The 24,753-nt window shown below is 37.8% G+C and overlaps 1 protein-coding gene across 2 annotated transcripts in view; it reads left to right on the plus strand.

Annotated features, from left to right (window-relative positions):
• Positions 1-24,753, plus strand: part of C5H8orf34 (chromosome 5 C8orf34 homolog) — a 91,144-nt gene that overhangs the window by 31,558 nt on the left and 34,833 nt on the right. The window contains exons 3-8 of one of the 2 annotated variants that reach the window (XM_053468319.1): positions 1,439-1,570; positions 4,665-4,793; positions 5,568-5,596; positions 6,850-7,022; positions 10,329-10,495; positions 20,746-20,881. In XM_053468319.1, the coding sequence (XP_053324294.1) occupies positions 1,439-1,570; positions 4,665-4,793; positions 5,568-5,596; positions 6,850-7,022; positions 10,329-10,495; positions 20,746-20,881 (766 nt within the window). The remainder of the gene's footprint in view (positions 1-1,438; positions 1,571-4,664; positions 4,794-5,567; positions 5,597-6,849; positions 7,023-10,328; positions 10,496-20,745; positions 20,882-24,753) is intronic. The other variant, XM_053468320.1, reaches the window with a different exon arrangement.

Below are 24,753 nucleotides of genomic sequence, written 5' to 3' on the forward strand. Positions count from 1 at the left end.
GACAGGACATAACAAGTAGTATATAACATAACAATTTGACATATATATATATATATATATATATATATAGATATAGATATATATAGATATATATATATGGATGTGTAAACATGATTTACAAAATTTATATAACAAAAATTTTTTTTAAAGAATTTGCGAAATTATTTACAGCTCATATTATTCTTACCGTTGTAATGTGTTTAGGGCACCAGCATTTTGAAAAGTAACACTTCTTCCTTATAAAGGGTTATGTTTTGCGCCACAATAAAAAGAAGTCCTAAGAAATTAGTAATTATTCTTACTCATTGGTGGTGAGAGAAAGTGTTACCTAGAAGACTCAGTGTTATTATGTTTCCTGTTAAAATGCCGCTAATTAACACCTTTTGGTTATGCTTTGTCGGAAGTTGCACTCAAGAGTTCCCAAGACTATAAAAAATAGTAAAATTACAAAACTTTTATATATTCTCTAACAGTGCACTACCGAACATTTTAATTAGCTGACAAAATAAATATAATTTAAGTTTAATGACTCCACTGCTGCCAGTGCCTTGGTGCTATTTTAGCTGCGCCAACACAGGCCAATGTTTGGCCTACAAGATAAACTTCTACTCACAAAAGTAAATGTTGCACATTAAATAAACATGGCTTTACAGCCAGCTAAATGCTACCAGCTGAGAAATTGGATGAACGATTTTAGTGCGTAAATTAAATTTCCTTAAATGGCCAATTCTTTATGGGTTTTCTTCCTCTGAAAAATGTGCCCTTCCACTGATATTTGGCTATATAACCATACCTGGGAACTCTCTAGGTTTGACCCAGAGATTGCCAGGTGAGCGCTGCTCCTCCTCCAGTTCTCCGGGTCAAGACTCGAATCCTCCGGGTCGCGGGAGCGGGGTCTTGACACGCCCTGCTCCCTGCCCATTTTTTCCTTCAAATGGGACGGCAGCGGGATTGCTCCCCCGATGTCCGCGGGACCACCCACTAACATCAGCGGGACCGCCCACCAATGTCATCGGGGCTGCCCACCAACATCAGCGGGACCGCCCGCTGAAGTCAGTGTGCAGTCCTCCCCGCGTCCCGCAAGGGAAGGCTCCGGGTAGCTGGAGCCGAGAAGTTCCCAGGTATGGATATAACATTAAAGAATTGTCATTTTGTTAATATTGTTTTTAAAATGATCGAATAGTTCAATTCTAAACCGGAGTCCCAGGGAAGCAACACCTCACCTAGAAATTCGTAGTGTGTTTATGCGGTATATTGAATTCTAAAATGCAGCATTTTACGCTAAAAAGAAATTGCATTCTTTGCATATAAAATGCTAGATATAACTTTTAGAATTTTCTGAGAATTTTTAGACAAATTATTTTCTGTTAGTTTCTGTTCCTGACATAGACACAAACTATAAGCATGGACAAACCACTCTATAATTTCTTCTATGCAGAAAACAAAGGAACCAGAAGAGATTTTAGATGCTATGACAAGCCCTGGCAGGTAAATGCAAAGAAGCCAAAGAAATCAAAGAGTGACCTTGCAGTGTGTAATATTTCACCACCGTCACCAGAATCCAAATCTTGTAAGTATGAATTAAAAGTACAATAGCTTTTGCCCTTTTTTACATTTATGTATTATTGCAGCTTGTCTGAATAAATGTGCTGATCTGTAGCACTATAATGATTAATGGCCACAGTTATATCCGGCTATTTCATCCAACAAACCGAACACAAGACTATACATCATTATTAACTACATTTCAGGAGTGTAATATAAAAAGAGTGAGAAAATTCAGGCACTACAGCATTTATGTTCCGTGACATTCCGTGAAGGAATTGAAATCACGCATTTATGAAATGTAAATAAAATGCATAATTATTTCAATATACTATGACATCTTTGGAAATAATAAATACATAATACAATATGTTAAATAGCTTTATTTATGACATACAACCCTTGATTTTAATTTGATCTGTTACCTATAGCTTCAAATAGCTGCAAATGTTTTAGAGATATTTGTTGTAAAGGATTGTTTGTGGCCCAATTTGATAAAATGTTATGGCCTATTTTCCTTGCAATTTCTTCTAAGGCTGAATCCACATTAGTCTCTTTCTATAAATAGCATTTCGCTAACATTTCTGAAGTGATACATTTTACAACACAACCTCGTTGTGGAAAAGAGGATTAACAAACTCCACATCAAATCACTTAATTCATCTCACCTTTTTATTCTTATTTTAAACATTTTAAGTGATGCTTTATCACCCATGGCGTCAAATAGAATGGTCCGATCCGTACTATTCAAATTTTGCACCAGAATCACTTTTTCATTCATAACTTTTATACCTTTCTGTTTTAGCAGCACAACATCTTTAAAGGTGTAGAACATCAAATAAAAAACAATATTTTTTTTTTACTTCAAAAGGCTGTTGATAAAACTTGTTTGCATACAAATGTTGATAGTAATATGTATGCTGTAGCAGCTACTTGAAAGGAGTCTCAGTCTGTAGAGGTGTAAAATATGGCTGTTCCAGGGGAAGACTAGCACCTTTTTAGCCCTTGTGGCATTCAAAGCTAAGGGACCCCCTGGCCCCTTCCGTCCCCCATAAACAAACTTACACACACTCTTGTATACTGGCGTTCACACACACATTTATACTAACCTAGGATGCCCTGCTTGCACACAGTCTGACCTGCAGCACTTAACTCCAGACTCCCACGGTGGGCGATCCCAAGTTGGACCAGCTCTATCTGAAGTGTTTTAATGAGCCTGTGACTGAGTTGCCCCCCTGCCCACCAGACAAGCCACCAGGAGCCTGTCATTCCTAGTAATTATTATTGACAATAATTGTATCAGTAATGCATTTATTATTTTATTTAGTAGGTGTATACTATCCATAAAGAATTAAACAAAAAATGTAAAAAAAATAACTTAGTTAAAACATTAAACGATCATGTTTTGTCTCCTATGGGGAAAATAATTCTTATTATCAAAGCGATTAAGCTAAGCCATTCTGTGTTTTATCACTGGGTTTAAATATGAAGGAATTAAAAATGTAATACCACCAAATATTGTTTAATGATACGTTTATATGCGGGCTTGTGCGTATGTGTGAGTCTATCTGGGTACAGAATATAATGTAAATGTAATTGTATGTCATCGTGTTTGTATAATTTATCATCAATCACTTCTGCTTCCATTAAATCAATCAAAGGTGTTCTGATTGTGTCTCTTGCTTGCATACCTTACCCAACCGGCTCACACATGAAACCTCTACTAAATGAATTAGTTATGCTGCATAGATGTTTCCACTGAGATTATCATGTTGCTGGAGATGCAAGCCTTTGAAATATTTATAAAGAGAACTGTTTGTGGTGTAAGCAGAGCAACAGACTGGTAACGGATGATAAAGTGCATTCTAGTTTCCAGCAGACAGGATCGGGTTGAACGTGGATGCTCCAAAATAATGATTTTTTTATGTTTTAATGTTCTGTATCATGTGATTTACATTTTTTCCTTTATTACCCTTCTTGGGCTGCTTAAACCTACCTCCCAATATTATAAACTAAAAGTCCACTATTATTTTACGGAGTGTGGCATGGAATCAAGATTCCTTAGGTGCTGCTGGGACCAACTAAAAGCTGTATATAAGGTGTATATAAGGTGTTTCTAAGATTTTGAGTTTTACGGCTGTAGATTACACCCAACAAACCGGAAAAGAGGGACATTAGGGGAGGAAAGAAGGACAAACGGATTTGGGTCCAAAAAGAGGGATTGGTCCTCCTAAAGAGGGACACTTGGGTGTTATACGTAAGAAGCCAACGCACAAATGATTTCAGTAGAGCTATAAATCATCATGTACGCTCATGGTTCCTAGCTGGCAGGTTACAAATGTTGTATAGAGTCAAGTGGTAGATGTTCCTGGGTCTCCCTGCTGCCTTTCCTGTGTTGGTTTCTGTAAGTCAAATGAATAGGAATTTACATGCAGTGTATATAAATGAAATATTTCCTCACTGCCCCAGCATGTGTCATCATAATGTCGCTTTAAACATTTCTACAGTGACAGGATGAAACAAATGAACGAGCGTACTCTCCATGTCGTTATAAATAACAGCAAATCATTAAAAAATCATGATGTTGTGTACACACCAACACTGATCAACACCATTTATGTTAATGATATTCCATGCCCAGTCAAGCAGCCCTTTCATTACTCCATAATAACTTTTTAAGGGAGACGCACACATTTCAATGCAGTGCATTTTCTCCCGATTTGCCCTGATTTCGCAGAATATGTCTGTATCTGCCTCTCTGTGACAGTGAGTAGGAGTAGCTCTCATGGCCAAACGTAGTACAGCATAAATAAAGTCAATTCTCTTTTGTAAAAGTAATAAGGCAAATATTCAGTTACCGTAGTTATTTTTTTCCACCGTATTACTAATTTTTACCTTTACAACAGGTCCATACTGGCCACTGGTGTGCCAATATCCAATGGCTCACACATACCTTTATTACTGCTCACGCGGCAGATTCCACCCTGTGCTAAAGGATCACTTTTGAATTTGTTTACTGAATACATTTTAATCCCTGGTCTGTCCCTGCTTTAAATCATTGCATTATTCCCGGTAATATATGTTATAATATTGTTATAAATCATTTTGTTGCATTATAGTGCCGAGGTCAATTGAACAGCATAAGTGGGACTGGAGGACGAAACCTGAAAGCCATGATTTTGATGAATTAAACCATATTTTGCAAGAAAGTAAGAAACTTGGAAAAGCCTTGGAGAACTTATCTCGAAGTAAGCCTATTTTAAAGATTAGTTTATTTTATTATGTAGGACTTAAAACTGTGGAGTTCTGTAAATTACAAAAGCACAACATTTCAAGCATTTTTTGCAGATATTTTTTATTTTTTTCTGATGAAGCTTTATATTGTATAGACCCAATAATATTTTGCGATGAAGAGGAACGTCCTTTATCTGTAGACTGGAGGTTCCCAACTTGCCATTGTTGTCAGTCACGTGATATTTTGGATGATTTTCTATGCTAAAACATCACATTGAGCTAATTCTTTATGGTGATGCTAATGAAGACCGTTACAGTATAGACTTTCGTTACTCATTATATGGCTGGTTGAGCCCTTGTATTATTTACCCTAGGTAGTCAGTTTTTGTCTATTAGATTGGGCTAAGATAACAGAGCTGGAACACATACAAATTTTACTTATATGGAGCTACAAACTAGAACTTTTATTAAAAAAGAAAACATCATGATAGTTTTGAAAATGATCTCATACCCAGTAATAATAAAAGGTGGGGCATTCCTGTAGACAAGGTCATCCCTGTGTTTCTCTTGCTTACAAAAAACGGCTATTAATCCTAAATGGCCTTGTTTTGGCGTATTGTATCTACATATATATATACTGGAATATTTTACTGGCCTTGATTCCCAGCAATTATTATTTATTGCCTATTGTTCTTAAGCCTTTTGGGATAAGAACCTTCAAGTTCTTTTCCTGCGTTGGTAAGCATTATCAAATTTGCTTACATTTTATTATATCTTATGTATTGCAGGCATTGCCATTTCTGATGAATTAGAACAGGTAACATTAATGATTTTTTCGGCATATTATATAAATATATAATAACTGTTGTATTGTTTCATTTCTGCTTGGTAAAAAAATACTTGTTCTCTAAATCTTTATGGAATTAGCTCAGTGATTTATGGGTTTGTAATAACTGCAACGTTTCTCACTATATCTGAACCCATTCATTGTTAAAATGTAATGTACAGAAAATGTATAAGCTTTTACTGCTACTGTGAAATGTAACCCCATTGATTGCCAAGTGCGGGGTAGGTTTTAGTTTGCAAGCATTAGTGTAAGAGGGTAACTACAATGTAAGTCACCATATTTATAAAAGCCAATGCTCTTGTAAATTGCTCCTATCCAGATCATATTAAGTTTTGTATGAGCTCCATGAAAATAAATGGAATGAGATTGGCGATCACTACAAAGCAAAATGGGAGAAAATTAGACTTTTATAGCATCATTTGAAATAGTTTACAGAAGGAATTAGATACAGTCAATTATAAATGACTGAGGATCTAGCATGGTTAATTTTGTTGAACTTCATTAACTGTGATTGGTAGCGTGGCCATTAGATCAAAGAATAAACGGGATAGCCAAATATTCCTCAGTTCAAATAGATGTTTTTCTTTTATTCTTTCTTTATCTGTCTATCAATCTATCATTGCAGTATAAATCCGTATTAACATTAAAATACAGCATAAAATACTTTATATGAATCACTACTAATAAATAAGCCTTTGTATGGATATTTTAGATATTATGATTTAGCAGTTATTAGATATATGATATGTATGTGATCAAGGCCTGCCCAAGACCAGATAGTGCCCTAGGCAAGAAACCCCTTTATCACCCCACACTAGTACACTTCATGTCTTATTGTAGGCATAGATGTGTTGTCCCCTACACTTTGTTTAGGCTTCCATTGCACCTCGACCAAGTACCAGACCAACTTCTACAAACTGGGGCAGTTTCTGGGGTGACACTCAGTAACCCCCTAGTTCAGGCACCCAAGGCAGCTGCCTGACATGCCTGGCACTAAGAGCGGCCCTGTATGTGACCCAGCATATAGCCCATTTGATGAGGTTCTACACACTTTCATCTTGCCTCTCCTTGACGTGGCACCTCAATCGATGTGTTTATAATGTATTTTAAAAGCTTGTTGATGGCAGGTTCATACGTGGTTGTCTATTAGAGGAAGTTGAGGGTTAATCGTGTGATGAGCTGTAAGTAACCTTCCTTCATTCAGTTTCTCATTTACCGTTAAGGAGTCAAGAGCATTTAACTCGTCCCTTTTGAGACCCTGTGTTATTGGAGAATGGGTTGGCCGTGAAGACAATGACCCAGATCCACTGGCTGCTGAAATGATACAACCCCCTGTGCCAAGGAACAAAAATGAACAAAGGGAAGGGGAAGACGGTAGTAACTCTCCTGCAGGAAGGTATGCAAATAAATGAAAAATCAAGTTCATCCCTCGCTGTGGTTAAATTAGATTTTGTATTCTTTGCATTAAATATGTTTGGAAGCGAATAAAAAAACATTCAAACGCTCACAGCACTTTGCAAATAAATAAATAGGTAGTTTATTCACAAAGCCATCAACATTTTGCCCACTGGGCCTTTGTCAAGATCACATATATACAGTATATATTTTATTACATGATGTTCTAATTAATTACATTTTAACATTGTAAAGCATTTAAACAAAACATTTAATAATTCTGATTGTACGTTTCATGGATTCATTACTTGCCAGGTTCTTGCCATTTAATTATGAATATTTATTTTTTATTAAATATTTAGTTATATAATTAAATATATAAAAATACTTTGTTCTGTTTCTGCAGTCAATTTAACTCCTTAATGACAAAGCCCGTACATGTACGGGCTCAAAATGCATTGTTTTCAATGGGTTTCGGGACCGCCCATTGTCCTTAAGGGGTTAATATTATTTCGGTCATGACATATATACTCATAAAGTAAAACCATTCCAACTACTGGACACCCCTTCATGTTCAGAAACTTAGCATGAAATCAAAGAAACATGGAAAAAACACAATTTCCTAAAATATTAATGGTGTATTTCTGTTAAAGTTTTTGAGGAATTAGAACAAGTAAACAGCGGGTTGAGATGGGTATGTAGCTCTGCTATTATATTTTTTAATATGAATTATAGCTGTCATGCTGTAAAACAGACAATGATGAATTACCCTTAAACTGACTTTGTCCATGAGCTACATGAATAATTGTATATACGGTATAACCTTTGGGAACATTACATACATATTGTTGATGCCTTGCTTACATATAAAGGTTAAACCTTTCTTTTATTATTTTCTCACAATAAGTACATTCTCTGCATTGGATAATAATATGATTTTTATTTATTCTAGAATTTCTTATCAAGGATTTCTATACATCAACACGAAAAATAACTTTATAGTATGTGCTGTTGAACAAACCAAGGATAAACTATTTCACCTTGTATTCTGTATCAATTGAATTATTTTTTATCACTCAAGCACAGCCTCAAAGTAATGTTTACAGTAAAGCATGTTTACTGGGTAATAACGTATAAAAGCACCACTAGTAAAGTTTTGGAGCAAGCTTTCAATACATTTAAATGCCACAATTTTTATAGTATATACTGTATCTATGTAGATTGTGTTAGGTGTTATCAGATTCCGAGAACCTGTTTTTATTGCATAATATTGATGAAATTAGTCTGTAAATACCATTACATTGAGTTATTTGGAGCAATAAACGGTAAAATGGATGATATTGAAAAAGCTTAGTTTTCTCCCAGTGAGGTGAAGAGTTTATGGTTGAAACAGTATCCAGTAAAAAAAAATAAACAGAACTGAGATATAAACCCAAACGTTGTATTGATTCCTGAAAAGCAAGGCACTGTTTAATGCACAAACTCCAAGAACCCAAGGAAACTATAATATAAACCTGTGTATTACCTACTGCAACACAAACCTCTTCCCTAGAGCTGTAAACAATATAACTAAGTGGCCAAGGTATATAACATTTTAATTTACTTGTTAGTCTGAAGAAGGTCAGTCCCCTGTACCCTAAGCTGGCACTTCCACCCCTCCCCCACTGTGTAGGTATACACATACTCTCTCTTTTACACTCAACTCTTTTTCACACACACTCCCACACCGATACCATTAATTACCTGGGTTTTGTTTATGCCCTGTGATCGAGCTATACTGCTGCTTCTGTAGGGTCAAGCAATGGTATATTTAACCCCACTGCACTTCTGCCTCTCATTGCACTTGATTGTCTCCCAACTTGACAATTGCCCCTAGGGCCAGCACTCACCTGTCCCCAAATGTCACAGCCAGTTTAGAAATCGGTAGAGAGGTTCTTAAGGAACCTACCAGTCACGGTTGGGCTTCAATAAACCATTGTAAGATATACTTTTAACTGCTTTTAGGAAGAAATTTTCTTCATTGTTGGGTGTAATATCAAAGCAACTGAGTGGTAGGTCAGTAACAGCATACAGAGTTTCTTGCTCCTGTCCCTACTAATGTAGGTCCCACTCATGATAGCTACTCCCACTCAAGAGCCACCATAACAAAATAAAATATGTTATTAATATGAATTTGTTAATTTTAGTTTAAAGGAAGACTCCCACCATTATATGCATCTCCTGTTTGCAACTGCACACCCATACTATGCTCACAGCCAGGTAGCTACAGAGGTGCCTTGTGCAAGAGTTTCAGGGGGTCTGATAAAGCCCCCCGCACATATGCACAGAATGTGCTCCAATCGACTTCAATGGGAGCACTTTCCTGACACGTACTGGCTGCTTCCTTGTTCGTTTAACAGCTTTGGTGGGACTGCATAGGGGCACTGCAGGTGTTTTGATGCCTGCCAGTATATAAAAGTCAGAATAGGATGTTCTGGTTACGAGATTTTTGTGGGGACAAAATAATTTTATTTCCAACCATATAGTAGTAACGCTCATTAATAGAGCCCTTGATAGGATTACAAAATACTAGCCCCTCATGTTCAATGCAATATGTGGTTATATAAAAAGGGCACATGCAATCTCAGCAGTCTTCCAATTCATGGCTGCCTCCCGCATTCCTCAAAGGCACAAAGTTTGCGCTTATACTTTCTGTTTCCTGTTCGTTTCCCCCTTGTGGCTGGGCTTATTAGTGGATCCCACAGCACCACATGGGCAGGCGAGAGCGACACCGTCAGTAAAAGGCATGGGTTCACTAATATGTACACTATGTTTTGTTATAGCATAGTCATTTGGGATAAAGTTATTTACTAACAAGATAGAGTAGTTAAACTGCATGTAGATGACCCGTTTTCCTCTGTAATCTGCCTTTTGCCTTCCAATGGTCCAAGGGAAAAAAGTCTTTGGACATGTGTAAAAGCTTTTGGTGGGCCAGAATTTTGATAGATCAAGATGTCACCTAACACCAGAGTCCTCTGTGCTTTTCGAAGGCTTGTGAGGCTCAATTTATTGCTTTAATATGTTAGCTCATTAAAGGATCTCAGAAATCTGTGGAAGCTGGTTGACATGGTCAAGCTACCAACGAAAACCATAGATATGGTAGAGAACAGGAGAACAGTGTATATAACAGCCACCTATTCTGTGGCCTCACCATCCAGTCCAGTTGCAAGATGAAAAAAGCAAACTAAGACAATGCATACAGATATGGTATTGAAAACCCCATCTTGATATCTTGAGTTCTGGAGATCTTACTGGTTTATCTCCTCAGTTTAAAGATGGAGCCAAAGAACAAAGGCCTGAAGCAGCAGCAACAACAGCATAAGAAGCTTCTTGCAGCCATGCTCTCGCAAGACTCCTTTGATTCCGTACACAGCACTCCACCCTCGGTCACAGAAGAAGACATTGACAATGAGGATGATGCCATGGAACTGTTAGGTAATTTAGAATGTTCCTAATTTATTTATAGCCTCCATAGACATTAGTCTAGCTACTAATTCTCATGTTAAGCAGGTCACACAGTGAAGCATAATGCATGCCTTTGACTTTGTAAGTATTAATTTCACATTACAATATTGGTATCTATTATCAAAATGGATGTTTTGTAAATTAATCTGTCCATACAGTTAAACTAAGTACAATGATCCTATTCTGTCTGTCTTTTTATTTCAGTTATCGTAATTCCTTAATGCCTACATGGCTTCTAATAGTACAGAGTGTTTTTTTTTCAAGCTGAAATGGGTTAATGTATATTTTGTATAGTGGATAAGTGGATATAAATATGTTTAGAATAGTAAATTAGCAGCATATTTTCTCATTGTTCACCAAGGCAATTGGCTAGATGTATTTTAATATCTTATAACGTGCTTTCTAAGTCATTTTAAGAGAGCACCAGTACCGTTAATTAAAAGAAAAATGTAATTTGGAATAAATTGTAAAAACAATAAGAGAAATGTATTAATCAGCTTGTTGTGTTTACCATCTTCTTATTTTTCTGCTATATAATTTTGCATCTATAACTGATAGCAACACACTGCTGAAATCCACAGCCTTATGCCGTAAAAGCTTCTCAAAACAGTTTACATACGGCTGCTGATGTGGCATCACCTTAGACACCCCTCTAACATCACAGAACCATCATTTGCTGAAAATAGCTCTTAAATGACCCCTGGGGCAGTTTATTCATAGAGACCACCATATGCTATTTTCTAGCTAACGTGAGCCAGTGCTGATGTACGTTACATTGTATTATTATTTTTTTTAATTAAAATCATTATTAGATATTACTGAATGCTAACACTAATATCAAGTAAATCTTGGATACATGTGTGCACTTTTTCATAGGTTCTCCCCTTTTCCCATTGAGGCATTGTTATGACACTGTAATTTTTATGTTGTATTTTAAAAAAAATGTAATGAAACAATTACAAGTAAAACTAATAAACAGGAAAAGACAAAGGATATTAGAGGCCCTGTTTTAAGAAAGGCTCTCCTTTTCCTAGTAAGCGACTGCTGTCTGGCCCTAGAGGCAGGCATTCGTTTATTGTTAGCAATACTTAGTTTTGCCAGCATATTCTCAGCTCCTTCCAACACATCAACTCTTTTTTTTTTCCAATTAGCACTAAATCTTTTCACTTGGGGAATAGTGGTATATTACTAACAGTGTGGTTTGCTGCTAACTTTCCCATTGCCAGGCCTCAAGAGTAGAATGAGAGTAACTAATTTTAGCACAGCAACTATAGACACAAAAAGGTACAAAAACATGACAGCCTTACAAAACCCAGACAAGAGTTTCGCAATCCCAAGGCTCTTTCCTCAATATGAGAAAGTGTTGCAAGCTAAACAACCTTAGAACCAAGAGATAAACTTCCTATGTAATAAAAACCAAAAGACTCAATAAAGTATTATGTACTAAATAATATTCGTTAATGTTCTGATGGTTAATATACTTTTTTTTATTTTGATCTATAATAAATAATTAAGTTTTAATTAGTAAAATGTAGTGATGCACAATAGATTAAGGAAAGTAGTGTACCCTCTTGTGGCCAAAGTATATAATGCAATATAAAGTGAATTGCAATTAATGTACAGTAAAAACATTTTTGTTTGCACACATTTGACCTTGAATGAATATTTATGTATGAAGTCATCCTACAGCTTATAGACATGTTGCTTTTCCCAAGTCTCTGCTTCCCTAAGGTCTTGTTTAAGACTCTTGTTCCTTGTTGGTCCTGTGCAGACTATACAAGAGAAGATTAACCTGTTTTAATGGGTTGATCTGGACATGCTCAGTAAAATGTGAGATGAAGATAAATAAGCACCCATATTAATTGTAAATAAAAGGGCACCTGTCAGTGTAATAGTTAAGATTATGAATAAAATGCAAAAAATAACACTTGCCACTTCTTTAGAATGTTTAGACGTCAACGTATGGGATGTGTGATGAAATATATCCAGTATAGAAATGCACTCTAACCTATTTAGTCACTCAGGATCCCACAAGGGATGGCAATAAAGCTTTCTATGTCAGAGTTACTGGAGGAGATGGCAATAACGCTTCCTCCCTCTGAGATATTGATGTACAGGAAGACTATTTTTGAGCTGGTATTCTTTTCTGAGGGATTGAAACATCTGCTACTTAAGACTCGAGTTTCAATAAACGTCGATATTTAAAAAGACAAAGTGTGTATTTTTGTTTTTTTGAAAAAGAGATTTTTTTGAGTTACCAGTTACATTAGCCTCTTCCTTTTTTAGGTACAGGAACTGAAATACGACCTAATCCAGAGGTAGAAGATAGTGTTCTATCAAAAGAGGAGAAAATATATGGTTTTATTTGAATATTATAATATTTCTCAAAATGTTCCTATAAAATGTTTTAATTAAAATACATATACAGCACAATATTTTTTTTTTCGACCTTAGTGTACCACATTTCAATTTTCTACAAAAGAGGGATAGGTCTTTTAAGAGCTTCATAGTGAAGGCACTAGACAAACCAAAACTGGCTCCTGCTGGATTTTGCGAGATTGGCACCAGATTCGGTGGAATTTTCTTTGGCTTCCAGAGAAATGTTTTAGTTGGCTATTAAGTGAAATAAAAAAATACAGTATATATCGTGATGCACGTTTCAGCTTTAAACTTCTTTACAAAGTCAATAAATATGTGTCTATACATATCAGAAATCCTTCAGGCAGCACTGCCATCATTATTGATATATAAGCAACAGATGGAGTGGGTATGGAGTGATGTTGGCCAGTGGCCCACCTGACATTTGCCCGGTGTCCCAGATGGCCAGTCCTGTCCTGTCTAGACTGCAACTGTCTAGTTGTCAGTGCAGAATTGGACAGGTTAAATGCTAATCTAAAGGTATTTGTGAACCTCAAACTCACCCTCTTGTATACTTTGTACCACCTATCTTTTGTAATAATAATAATAATACTAATACTGCCCGATATTGACCCTTTTCACTGATCTCACACTGTTCTCATTATACTGTACTGTATTTTCATCTACTCAGTTAATTCTGTGTGTGAAAGGATTTGGGAAGGGATGCAATATTTAAACTGCGTACATCTGTGTCCTTTTTTTCACCCTATCCTTAGATGTGATTTTCTGCCCTGTTTAAGACACCGAATGATGAACATTATCAATATATAAACAGCTCATATCTACTTCTAGTAATCTCCCTCTATCGTTATTATGTATTATGTAATGAATCAAGATGAGATCTTTGTGAGTTTTGTTTTCACTTGGAATAATGGTTGGGACGATGGTTGAAGAAGGAGAGTGTGGTTGAGGAGAGTGACAAATATTGATTAGTAAGTGTGAAATGAGTAAAGCAGACCGGAAGAAAGCTTGAAGCGGAGAAATTGTTTTAAATTGATTGGAAATATCCTTCCAGGGATTATCAGTGATAGAGATAAGATTACAAATACAAAAGAATCAAAAAATGGATTACAAAAAGGAACCATTATAATTATTGTAGGATCGTGTGAGTATTATTATGATTATTACCTTTTATGTATATAATGCGAATTCTCACAATGATGCTTGTTAGGTCTTCTAGTTTTGTGCAACATGCAATAGGAGTGTGCAGCAGATATCTGATTAGTAATCCACCCTCTACTTGGAATTGGCATCTAGTTTCTACCTTCTGTTACTGTTTCTTTTATTATTTTAAGCTAGTTAAGGATATGATTGTACACTGTGTCAACGGTAGGACCCTTGGTCTGTGACAACTAGAGACTAAACCGTAAGATTTTCCCATTTAAAGCAGCCTGCCTTTGGTTGAGCCTGCAGATACCGTGCCAATTTTAACAGCTCCTCTCAGAGCAACCAAAACCTACCGGCAAACCTAAATCAAAGTCCAAGAATAGGCCAAAGGGTCGGGCCGGCTTAATACCGTGGAAGGTCAGAGAACAAGCCAAGATCTAAGGTTTAAGTAGGGGAAGAGGCTGAAAATGCTGTATGAGACCATGACATCACTATGTAAAGATGCAATAGAGAGGCTGCACAAAGACGCTGTAAAGGACACCAGAACTAAACACTGATGCTTGTGATGAATATGTTTAAAATATGCAGAAGGAGTGTCTAGGCATAAAAGATTACCCTACTGGATTGGAGCAACCAGCAATCAGCGTTTAAGGCCCTGACAATAATAACTTGAATTGGTATTATATATATACCGTATTGGCCCGAATATAGGCCGCACTTTTTTCCCCCACTTTAAGTCTTTAAAGTGGGGGTGCGGCCTATATTCGGGGTCTAGCACCCGACGCCCGGGACATGCAGGGGGGGGGGAGGACAGAGTGGCAGCGTATCTCGAGGGGGGGGGACAGAGTGGCAGCATATCTCGGGGAGGGGGAGAGGACAGAGTGGCAGCATATCTCGGGGAGGGGGAGAGGACAGAGTGGCAGCATATCTCGGAGGGGGAGGACAGAGTGGCAGCATATCTCGGGGGGGGGAGGACAGAGTGGCAGCATGTTTTTTGGTGCTTTTTTAAAGAAAAAAAAATTTTCTTTAAAAAAGCACCAAACTTTTAGGGTGCGGCCTATATACGGGGGCGGCCTATATCCGAGCCAATACGGTATATATGTCTTTGTGTCTTTTTTTATTTTGCCTGCATTTGTGGATGTAGAAACAGCCATGTTTTTCAGACGTACGTGGCTGGAGCTATTCACACATTCCTGTGAATTTTGGTACCTAAATGTACTGACCTAGCTCTCTGAGGCCATAAAGATGGAGGGCATTTATGACTCAACTACCCAGGTATTACTGGCTGGGCTGAATAGCTTAATACTCCTTAAAGCAGAATTGATTAGATGTCTGCTGCCTTCCCACTGCACAGCTGCTAAATTCATTCACACCAATATATTGAGCTAAAATCCCTATTTGTTTATTACCGTCTTTTTAGCGCTTGCTATAAAATCACATTCATATATCATTACAATTGCATGATCTGGTGATATTTTGTACTTTACACGTAGTTGAAGCAAGTTCTTTAGGGTGTTTCACGCTTTGTTCAATGCCCTGATAATAATGAAATATCAGTAAGTGTGTATATGACATAATTCCCTATTTCTGCGCTTTAAACATATTATCAAATGTGACATAACGTAGATATTAAGGTTCCCACAGAATCAATACAGTCATTTCCATGGCATCAGCCTGTCACTAGGGGGCACTGTTGCTATTCTTCAAACCTATTGACTATGCTTAAGAAAGGTTCCTAAGTTTGCTTTATGGGACAGCACAGTGGTTACAAATATCATAAAGCCGGAAAAAATATGACTATAATGACAAACATAATAATGATAAACCTTTTTATATTTTATTTCTTCCTTACAGACAAAGGTTTTCGAATAAAAACATAAGCTATTTAAATAAGCATAACGTGGGCGATGTTGTTCGCCTGCATTAGTTTCAAAATGTGTGTGGGCTGAATTCAAAATAAGCAATTAAGATGGTTCAGTGACCCGGTATTATCAAGGTTCCACCGCTCATGCTACGGCTTGTTCAGTTCAGCAAACAGAAAATAGATTAACAATTGAAATGAATCCTCCCAATATTGTCTATGCCCTGCTTCCTGCAAAGGAGATGGCATTCAATGGATGGCTTTCTTTTTATAGTAAAGAAAGGGTTACATCAATATCACAGTCTGCTAATTGGATTTAAGTTCACAACTTCTGTAGAAATCTTTTAGGCCGGTGCACCTAATTCTGAATACATAGAAACCATGAAACATGAGAGAAATAACGTGTTAGATCTTGGACATCAATTATAGTTTTCAGAACAATATTCTTAAAGTGAGGAATTATGTGTTGAACTTTTAAAGGATGCTTTAAGGTTTTTATTTTTATAGATGTTTTATAGATTTAACTGTATATACCCATTACATGTTTTTAATGTATTTAATGCACACTTTAAATATGAACAACTTTTAACCCCTTAATGACAAAGCCCGTACATGTACGGGCTCAAAATGCATTGTTTTCAATGGGTTTAGGGACCGCCCATTGTCCTTAAGGGGTTAACGTAAAGAGACCAATGAAGAATGCATTTTTAATTACGTTGAAAATAATTTTTAAGCGTGAAGTGGTAAGCAGGAGATGCATTAGACCCGCAAGTCATGGCGCTGGAAGGCATTGAGTGCAAGTGGATTTTCCGATAAATCCCAATATGCATGCGCCCTGGAAAAAAAGCCATTCATTTAAGTATATTATGAGGTATTTTATATATAAAGGGCTGAATAAAGAAATTGAGCCATTGGATCAGAAATAAACCTCATTAAGTCTTCGTGTAGACACCTGTAGAAGAATGATAACGGCGATACAAAACATCAGTGATCACACTTAAAAGAAAAAAATACATAAAAATTACACAATGAGAATGTATAAGATGCTTTATCGCCAAAATGAATAATGTACTATACTAAAAACAAATTCTGGATAAAAAACACAAAACTACATCCTTCTATATAAAAAGTACCAGAAATGAACTACAGTTATAAGCAAACTGACTTCTGAACTCTGTGTTTTTATTTTCAGGTTTGTCGTATGATTCTTGTGCTTTGTGAGAGAAACTCTGCAATACCTGGGGATCTGGTAGGGATGGTCTCAGGCTTTAGAAAGAAGAGGCACACATTTTTGTGTCTAAACTAGTGCACCTTATACAAAATGCACTTTTGTTGTTATCATTTTTGGTGTATCGCCTGCTATTTGCTTAGTTTCACTTGTGTCTGAGTTTTGTTGCTGAATTCTGGGGAAGATCAAAGCTGGAATTTGCATCAATTTTATTTTTGAGATGGTCAGCATATTTCCCATTGACGTCGTTTCAGACACGCTCCAGGTCAACAATACAGTAGTGAATGGTTCCGGGTAGTTCAAACCAAGGGCACCTGAATTGCCTTGAGTTTTAGTCTCCAAAAATGGGGCTTAATGAATAGACCCCTTTGACTTCTTTTCAGGTCAGTGACTTTTAAGTATTCATGCTGAGCCCATTTTAATAATAACATAAATTTTTGAAGCTGAAATACCTGCCAATCATTCTTAAGTGCTTATAAAGGATTTTCTAATGCCTTCATTTAATTAATTTTGTAAATTAACCTGAAATTCACATAACCTTTGGAACTTTAAATTGACTTTGTTTGGTGAGAACTATGAGTTTCTTGCTTGGTTGATGGTAGTATTTCCAGGTAAGAATTTTTACATATATTATGCTGTGCAGAGTTTACAGTAAATAAGACAAATGGAAGTTGAGTTCTAAACAAATCCAGTTACGAATTGTGACTGTCAGACATCGGTAGATGGGTTACTCCAGTCCGATAATATGCCCCAACAACAATCTACTACTGTACCGCCTAGGAAATTTACTTACGACTAGGTATAATCTCAAATTAATGCAAGCGAAATAGAGCAAAACATGAAATTAATTGACACCTTAAATATTTTTTCTACTTGCGCATTGGTTAAAAGACACAGAAATCACTGTATACCTGGAAAATACTCCAGCTCAGTGTATTTAATCTACAGAGCAAGGAGCTGTGTTTGGCCACATGGACTACCTTCCCAGGCTTCCCCATCCGCACTCAGGTCCTGCCCGAACCCCCTCCCCTTCCAATGCTTCTGGGGATAAATGCACCCACACACATTGCTAGCCTGCCCCCCCGTAATCCCAGATCCACCCCATAGGTGGGAAATCTTTACTGAGCCAGCCCAGGGAAATTACCAGGAATGTACGTAAATGCCACTTATATACATGAATACAATTTCATTCTCTCCATAATCTCAAACATGGAAATTATAGACCAGCCAGATGGTGAACTAGAAGGCGCATGTGCAAGGCTAGCATGCACGTGGATTAATATCCAGTGCTCAGTTTAAAACGTGTTGCTTTAGACAGATGTTTATTTTGTGTTATGGAAATGCCAGCATGTTGTTAGGAAGGTCTTGTAACAGTTTCTTGTCTAAAAATGTTCTCACATAGGGTTTAGCCTTTCGCTAGTGAGCACTAGCCTTCCGCTTAAATTAAAGATCAATTCTCACACGGTTCAGGCTGAAAGTTGTCCAGTTTCTACACTACATATGATATGATAACATATCCAACACCGTATCACACAACACATCATGGCTGTTCATATGTTCTGACGACCTTGGTACCATGACACAGACCCAGTCCTAGCACCAGACATCCAAATGCCTCGGTGGCCCGAATCCAGGGTGCGCTGAGAATAGACATATTCTCTATAAGGAGACAGGTATGAAGAGGTAGGAGCTTTACTAGGTGCAGATGCCCTATTGTTCCAACTCAAATCCATCTGCTCTTTTTCCTCCCATGATGTACCAACTGTCTAAGTTTCATAGATGAGAGTGCATCTTACCCAGTGTGAAGTCACAATGATTTTTAGATAAAACAGCTAGACAAGACAGAAAATGTGTTTTAAAATACAATTGTTTCAAGACAATTACTGTGTAAGAACATCAAATTGGGGAAAAAACGGGGAGGGGGGTAGTATTATTGTCTGGGGTGTCATTGAGTCTAGGACCCACCCTGCAGCAGGGTTCCTGCTTCCTGTGAGAGGGGAGAGCATTTACCAAACTGGTTTGGCTTAAAATAATCAGTTCTTTCCATACTCCCCTTTTCCTTCATCAAACTTTTCATTATAGTGTCTGTTTCCATATTTAACACATTAAGTCTACTGAAAAAAGTTTATAATATTTGATATGTGCTTTATTATGTTAATTATGGGAACAAAAACTTCACACATACAAAGCCGCTAGAAATGCCGCTATGCATTTTTTCCTTTAAAAAATAATTAACTTTGTCATGCTTGATGCCTGTATCAAATAGAACGCTAGTTACATACAATAAAGCATATATGTGCTTTAGCAGGAGTTAAAACCACAGCATATCTCTTGGACTATAATTCTCATTATCCATGGTGAGGGCAACTGCAGTCCACTAACCACTCTAGGGATGCGGTTAATATAAAACATTTCATCTTTGCTTAATGGTTTTCTTAAAGCAATAAACAACAACTGCTTTCAAGACAAAAATGAGGGAAAAAAAGTTGGATTATAAATTATATCTAAATGTAAAACTAAACTAAAAGTACAACCAAGTCTGGTGGATCAGCGTGCGCATAATAATTCCATTCTGTGGCTTTTCTGTTTCATTTGGGTGTAAATGGTAGGTATGGGATTGTCGGGTCTTAACGAAGTCTTAGGCCCTTTGATAATTAAACAGTGTCTGTCAAAAAGCCAGGTCATTTCAATTGATAGAGCAGCATGGGAAAACGGCGTTGCCAAAAGATTTCCTTTTCTGTAGTGTTGAGAAGAGGGCACATCGATGCATGGCGTTGGGTTACCAAGGTGATCAGGGTGGTAGACATTCATATAGCTGCGGAGGGCACAGGTCCAGAGGAGATCTTAAAGACTTTAAAAAGAGGAGACCACAATGACTCGACTCTAAAGTCTATTTCTTGGAGAGACAGGTGGTGCTTGAAATATTGCTACAATAAAATCTAGAAAACATAAGTATGCTGTTTATTAAGACTTATGTCTGTCCTGTTATATTCTGGAAGGTTCAAATGTTTAAAGAACAACATACGCCGAGAAAACTAGGCTTTATAATCATTGCCACTATTTTGGATAAAGTATTTGTTTTATCTGAAGGACAATTGGAAATTATTGAGCAATTCATCAAGGGCTGTCTAACTCTTAATGAATAATCACTGCATTACGGATGCCGAGGAAACAAATGTGAAAACACTTCTCTCTTAGTCTGCGTTTCCCCAGGAAAGCCTTGAATTGAAGTGTGTTTCTTTTTCAGCTTTACATTGACTTCTTCAGCAGTGCCATGTCTGTGATATATTTAATGCATAAAGACGGAATTCTTTTGGAAGCCCTTTTATATCATTCATTATTTGATCATTAGGCTTAGGAATAACAGAAGAGTGAATGTTGCATTCAAAAAGTTACCAAAAGAAAGAATAAGACCTTTAACACCTTTTACTTGCCAAAAAACGTAATTAATGATACGTCCTGGATTGTATATGTGTTTGGAAGTCAAGCTGAGAAGTTAGTTTCCTAAGACTAACCAAAAACGTCCCATTGTGTGTGCTTTCCATGTCCTTGATTTCAATTGCATGTAAATATTCAAAGTTTTAATTCAATTCTACAATTTTTTAGAGGACCTTGATGATCTTCGAATGGAAGGTGTTACAAGCCTGATGCCATCTGGAAGCAAATTCAGCCAGGGACGGAGTACTTACACCACCGAGCCTCAAGCAAAAGTCACTTTAAACATCTGCTCAAGGTGTGCAAGGTAAAAATAGTAGAATAACCAACAGAGGGCAATTGGTTTATAACCAGTGTTATCCAGCTCTGTTTAGGAGAGCTCTCTATTGTCAAACTAGTAATGGGATCATATGGGCTTTACAAGAATCTTTGAGTGTTTTTCTAACCAGCAACCTATCAGTACCTGCTTCTGTATCACATAACAATTAAACATTCCCTGTGAAATGATGAATGCAAATTAAGGTTTTTGTCAGGGTTTTGGCACTAGGAAGGTTTTTTTCCACTGCTATAGTTAGGTAAATAGGTATAGTTAGTAGTGTAGGTAAACAGAACCTTACAGCCAGAGCCTGGGGCTCTCCCCGAGTGAAGCACGGCATCTTAGGGTCTCCGGGTGACTACCGGGAAACTTCGGGTTGTGGAAACATTGTTGCGTCATGCCCCACTCCTCACCAATTTCCACTCCAACAATGGCATGAGTCTTGTGACATCAGCGGGATGCCCGTTGACTTTTACTTCTGATGCCTGTACAGATTTTTTAGATGATTCCATCATTGCCTGGAATGGTGTATATTAGACTTGGGTGCCGGCCTTCGTTTTTGTCTTCCTGTTCGGTTTGTCCGAATATCGTTTTTTTCTTCCTTTTTTAAGGGGTTAATACAGGGCTACGCAGCAGCTTTGGCGACAGGATTTTAAATGTCCGTACGAGCATCTCTATTGGTTGCCTCCATGGGCCTCCTCTGCCATCAACCAATGAAGTACACCTTCAATGCCGCGATGGTGTCATACAGTGGCATTGCAGGGGTTAATATCAAAAGTGGGCTGATGATGATCAGATCACTCCTGGCCAATAGGAGTGATCTGATCATTATGGCAGCCCCTGGATGACCCTGCCCTAGAAAGAGAGAGGGGTCATCTAGGGTAATTATGAAGAAACCACAAATTATTAATAAAAAATACATAACTATTACCTCATCACTTGTCAGTGGCATTTTATTTCACTGATTATTGATCGGTCTCCCTTATCGATGTCAGCGGCCTAAACCTGTCACTTACAAGTAATCTGATAAAAACATATTTTAAAAAAGGTTAAAATTGAAATGTGCACGTTCCAGTTTTGGCTCCACAATATCTGAGAAACAGTACTTATCTATGCATGTGGGGTATCGCTGTACTCGGGGGGGGGGGGGGTGTTTCTAAATACAAATCACAGGTTGTTTAAATAATTTCATGTACCCAGGGGAAAAAAATACCGTATTTTCTGGCATATAAGACGACTTTTTAACCTATGAAAATCTTCTCAAAAGTCGGGGGTTGTCTTATACACCGGGTACTGAAACTTACCGAGCCGGAGAACATGGGCGTAGGAACCCCTAAAAATCTGGGGGGGACAGCATTTTCCCCCATCAGATCCCCACTTTCTCCCCATGTCTCACACTATCTACCTCCTCTCCCCCCTTCTAACACTATCTACCCCCTCTCCCCCCTCTCACACTTTCTTACTATCTACCCCCTCCCTACCCTCCATTCTCACACTATCTACCCCATCCCTACCCTCCCTTCTCACACTATCTACCCTCTCCCTACCCCCCTTCTCACTAGCTACCCTCTCCCTACCGCCCCCTTCTCACTATCTACCCTCTCCCTACCCCCCCTTCTCACTAGCTACCCTCTCCCTACCCCCTCCTTCTCACTGTCTACCCCAGGGGTTTCCAAGTTTTTTCTGCAGTGGGCCACTTCATCAGAATTGTATACGTGCGCGGGCCGCACTCATTTTTCATTGTGAGAAAATATGGCCTTTAATGAAATATGCAGATTAAAATAAAGTAAATGACACAAAACCTTTACTTTTCCTCTCTGGGCCTAGAAAGTTTTGTGACTACAAATTCAGGACTCAGGATAATTAAAAATGAAATAGTTCTATTTATTCTAGGGATGCACCAAAATGAAAATTCTGGACCAAAACATTAACGGTTCACTTAGCCAAAACCGAAAATGACCCCCCACCTTTAAAAATAATAATAAAAACTTACATTTTTTATAAAAGTAGGTAACACACCACAATTGGACAAAAAAAATTAGCAATATGACTTGGCATGATAGGAGTGTGATTGCTAACAGCAATCACACTCCTATCATACCCAGGCAGCCAGTACATGCTGGTACAGGGTGGCTGTAAGTGATGTGCAGACCCCATATTGCTGGCAGCATCAATACACAAGGGGGGCAGCTAGCTAGGTTTCAGCATGTACTGGCGGACTTGGCATGATAGGAGTGTGATTGCTAACAGCAATTACAGTCCCATCATGCCTAGGTTCCAGCACTTACACATCCAACCAGAAAATGCTGTAACCTAGGCATGATGGGACTGTGATTGCTGTTAGCAATCACACTCTTATCATGCCAAGTCAGCCAGTACATGCTGGTACAGGGTGGCTGTAAGTGATGTACAGGCCCCATACTGCTGGCAGCATCAATAGACAAGGGGGGAAGCTAGCTAGGTTTCAGCATGTACTGGCTGACTTGGCATGATAGGAATGTGATCACAGTCCCATCATGCCTAGGTTACAGCACTTACACATCCATGCTATCACACTCATTCACTCATATACTCATTCATTCACAGATTCATTCCCTCAATCACGCATACTGATTCAAAGACCCTCCCCACCCCCTTACCTGCACTGCAGCTCTTCGATGCCGCTCACAGACTTCAGCAGGGGGCGCAGCCTCCCTCTGCGTTCTCTGGTACTGCACAGAGGAAGCAGGATGTGATGTCACATGAACTCTGCTGGGTTCCGCTTCCTCTGTGCAGTACAGAAGACCCTCCCACAAGTAAGTAGCAGGGCTCTTGTTGTAGCAGGGCTCGAGGTGCGGGCCGCGTAAGATCAGTTGCCCTGGCTGCCGAAAAATACGGTACTGTGTTCAAAATGAAAAAAAATATTTTTACTGCAATGTTTAGGACAGACTGGCACTAAAATGGTTAAATCAAAAGTGTTAAAATGCCCCAAGTAAAATACTTTGGGATGTCATCTTTCAAAAAATATATACTTTTGTTGAGCAGTTTTTCTTCTTTCTGGGCACTATTGGGGCGCAAATCCCGGGATACCACATTTAAAAAAATTTTTTTTTTCCCATTTGCACTGGTTGTATTAAGTTTTTATAGGTGAAACTGTGAAACTATTTCCTTTTTTTCCTAAGTTCCCCCCTATTTTTAGATATTTTCCATACTTAATGATGGTTTATATATCTAATTATTATTTCAAAAGAAAGCCCTACTTGTGCTGAAAAAAAAAATATGACTTGTGTGGGTGCACTAATTGAGAAGAGAGAGAATTTACTGTTGAAAAAAGACATAGCAAAAACACAAAAACTGCTCCGGTCTTTTAGCGCAAACGTAGTAACAAAAGCCCGGTCCTGAAGGGGTTAAATTCCATTCACCTTTAATACAAATTCACAATTATTTCCACAGCCACCACCTACAAAACATTTGCCAGTTATGAGATAATATTTGGACCTCCTGATCGGCTCCAAAAGTTTGTAAATAAAGCAGCTGTTCAGCCTGTATTAATGTTTTAAGAGTACCTATATCTTTCTGGAATGCTTACCGTGTGTGTATAAACTGGTATATTCCTTTTTGGCACCTATGAAATACATACAGTATATTTTGATTGCAGGATCATCTAAAGCCATCTCATAGCATCAGTTCAGAAGTATAGACCTTTACTCAGGCACATCATTTATCTTTACTTCCAAAAATATTTTTTCACCCTAGACTTAAAGGGACACTCCCGTGACTCATACAATCCCACGGACCAAGAACGCATATAAAAGTATTTTAATAATAATAATAATAATATACTAGCACGTTTAATAGTAATATACATTTAATGTTATTGATAA

The sequence above is a fragment of the Spea bombifrons genome, chromosome 5 (genome assembly GCF_027358695.1).
Source record: "Spea bombifrons isolate aSpeBom1 chromosome 5, aSpeBom1.2.pri, whole genome shotgun sequence".
Taxonomy (NCBI): Eukaryota; Metazoa; Chordata; class Amphibia; order Anura; family Pelobatidae; genus Spea; species Spea bombifrons.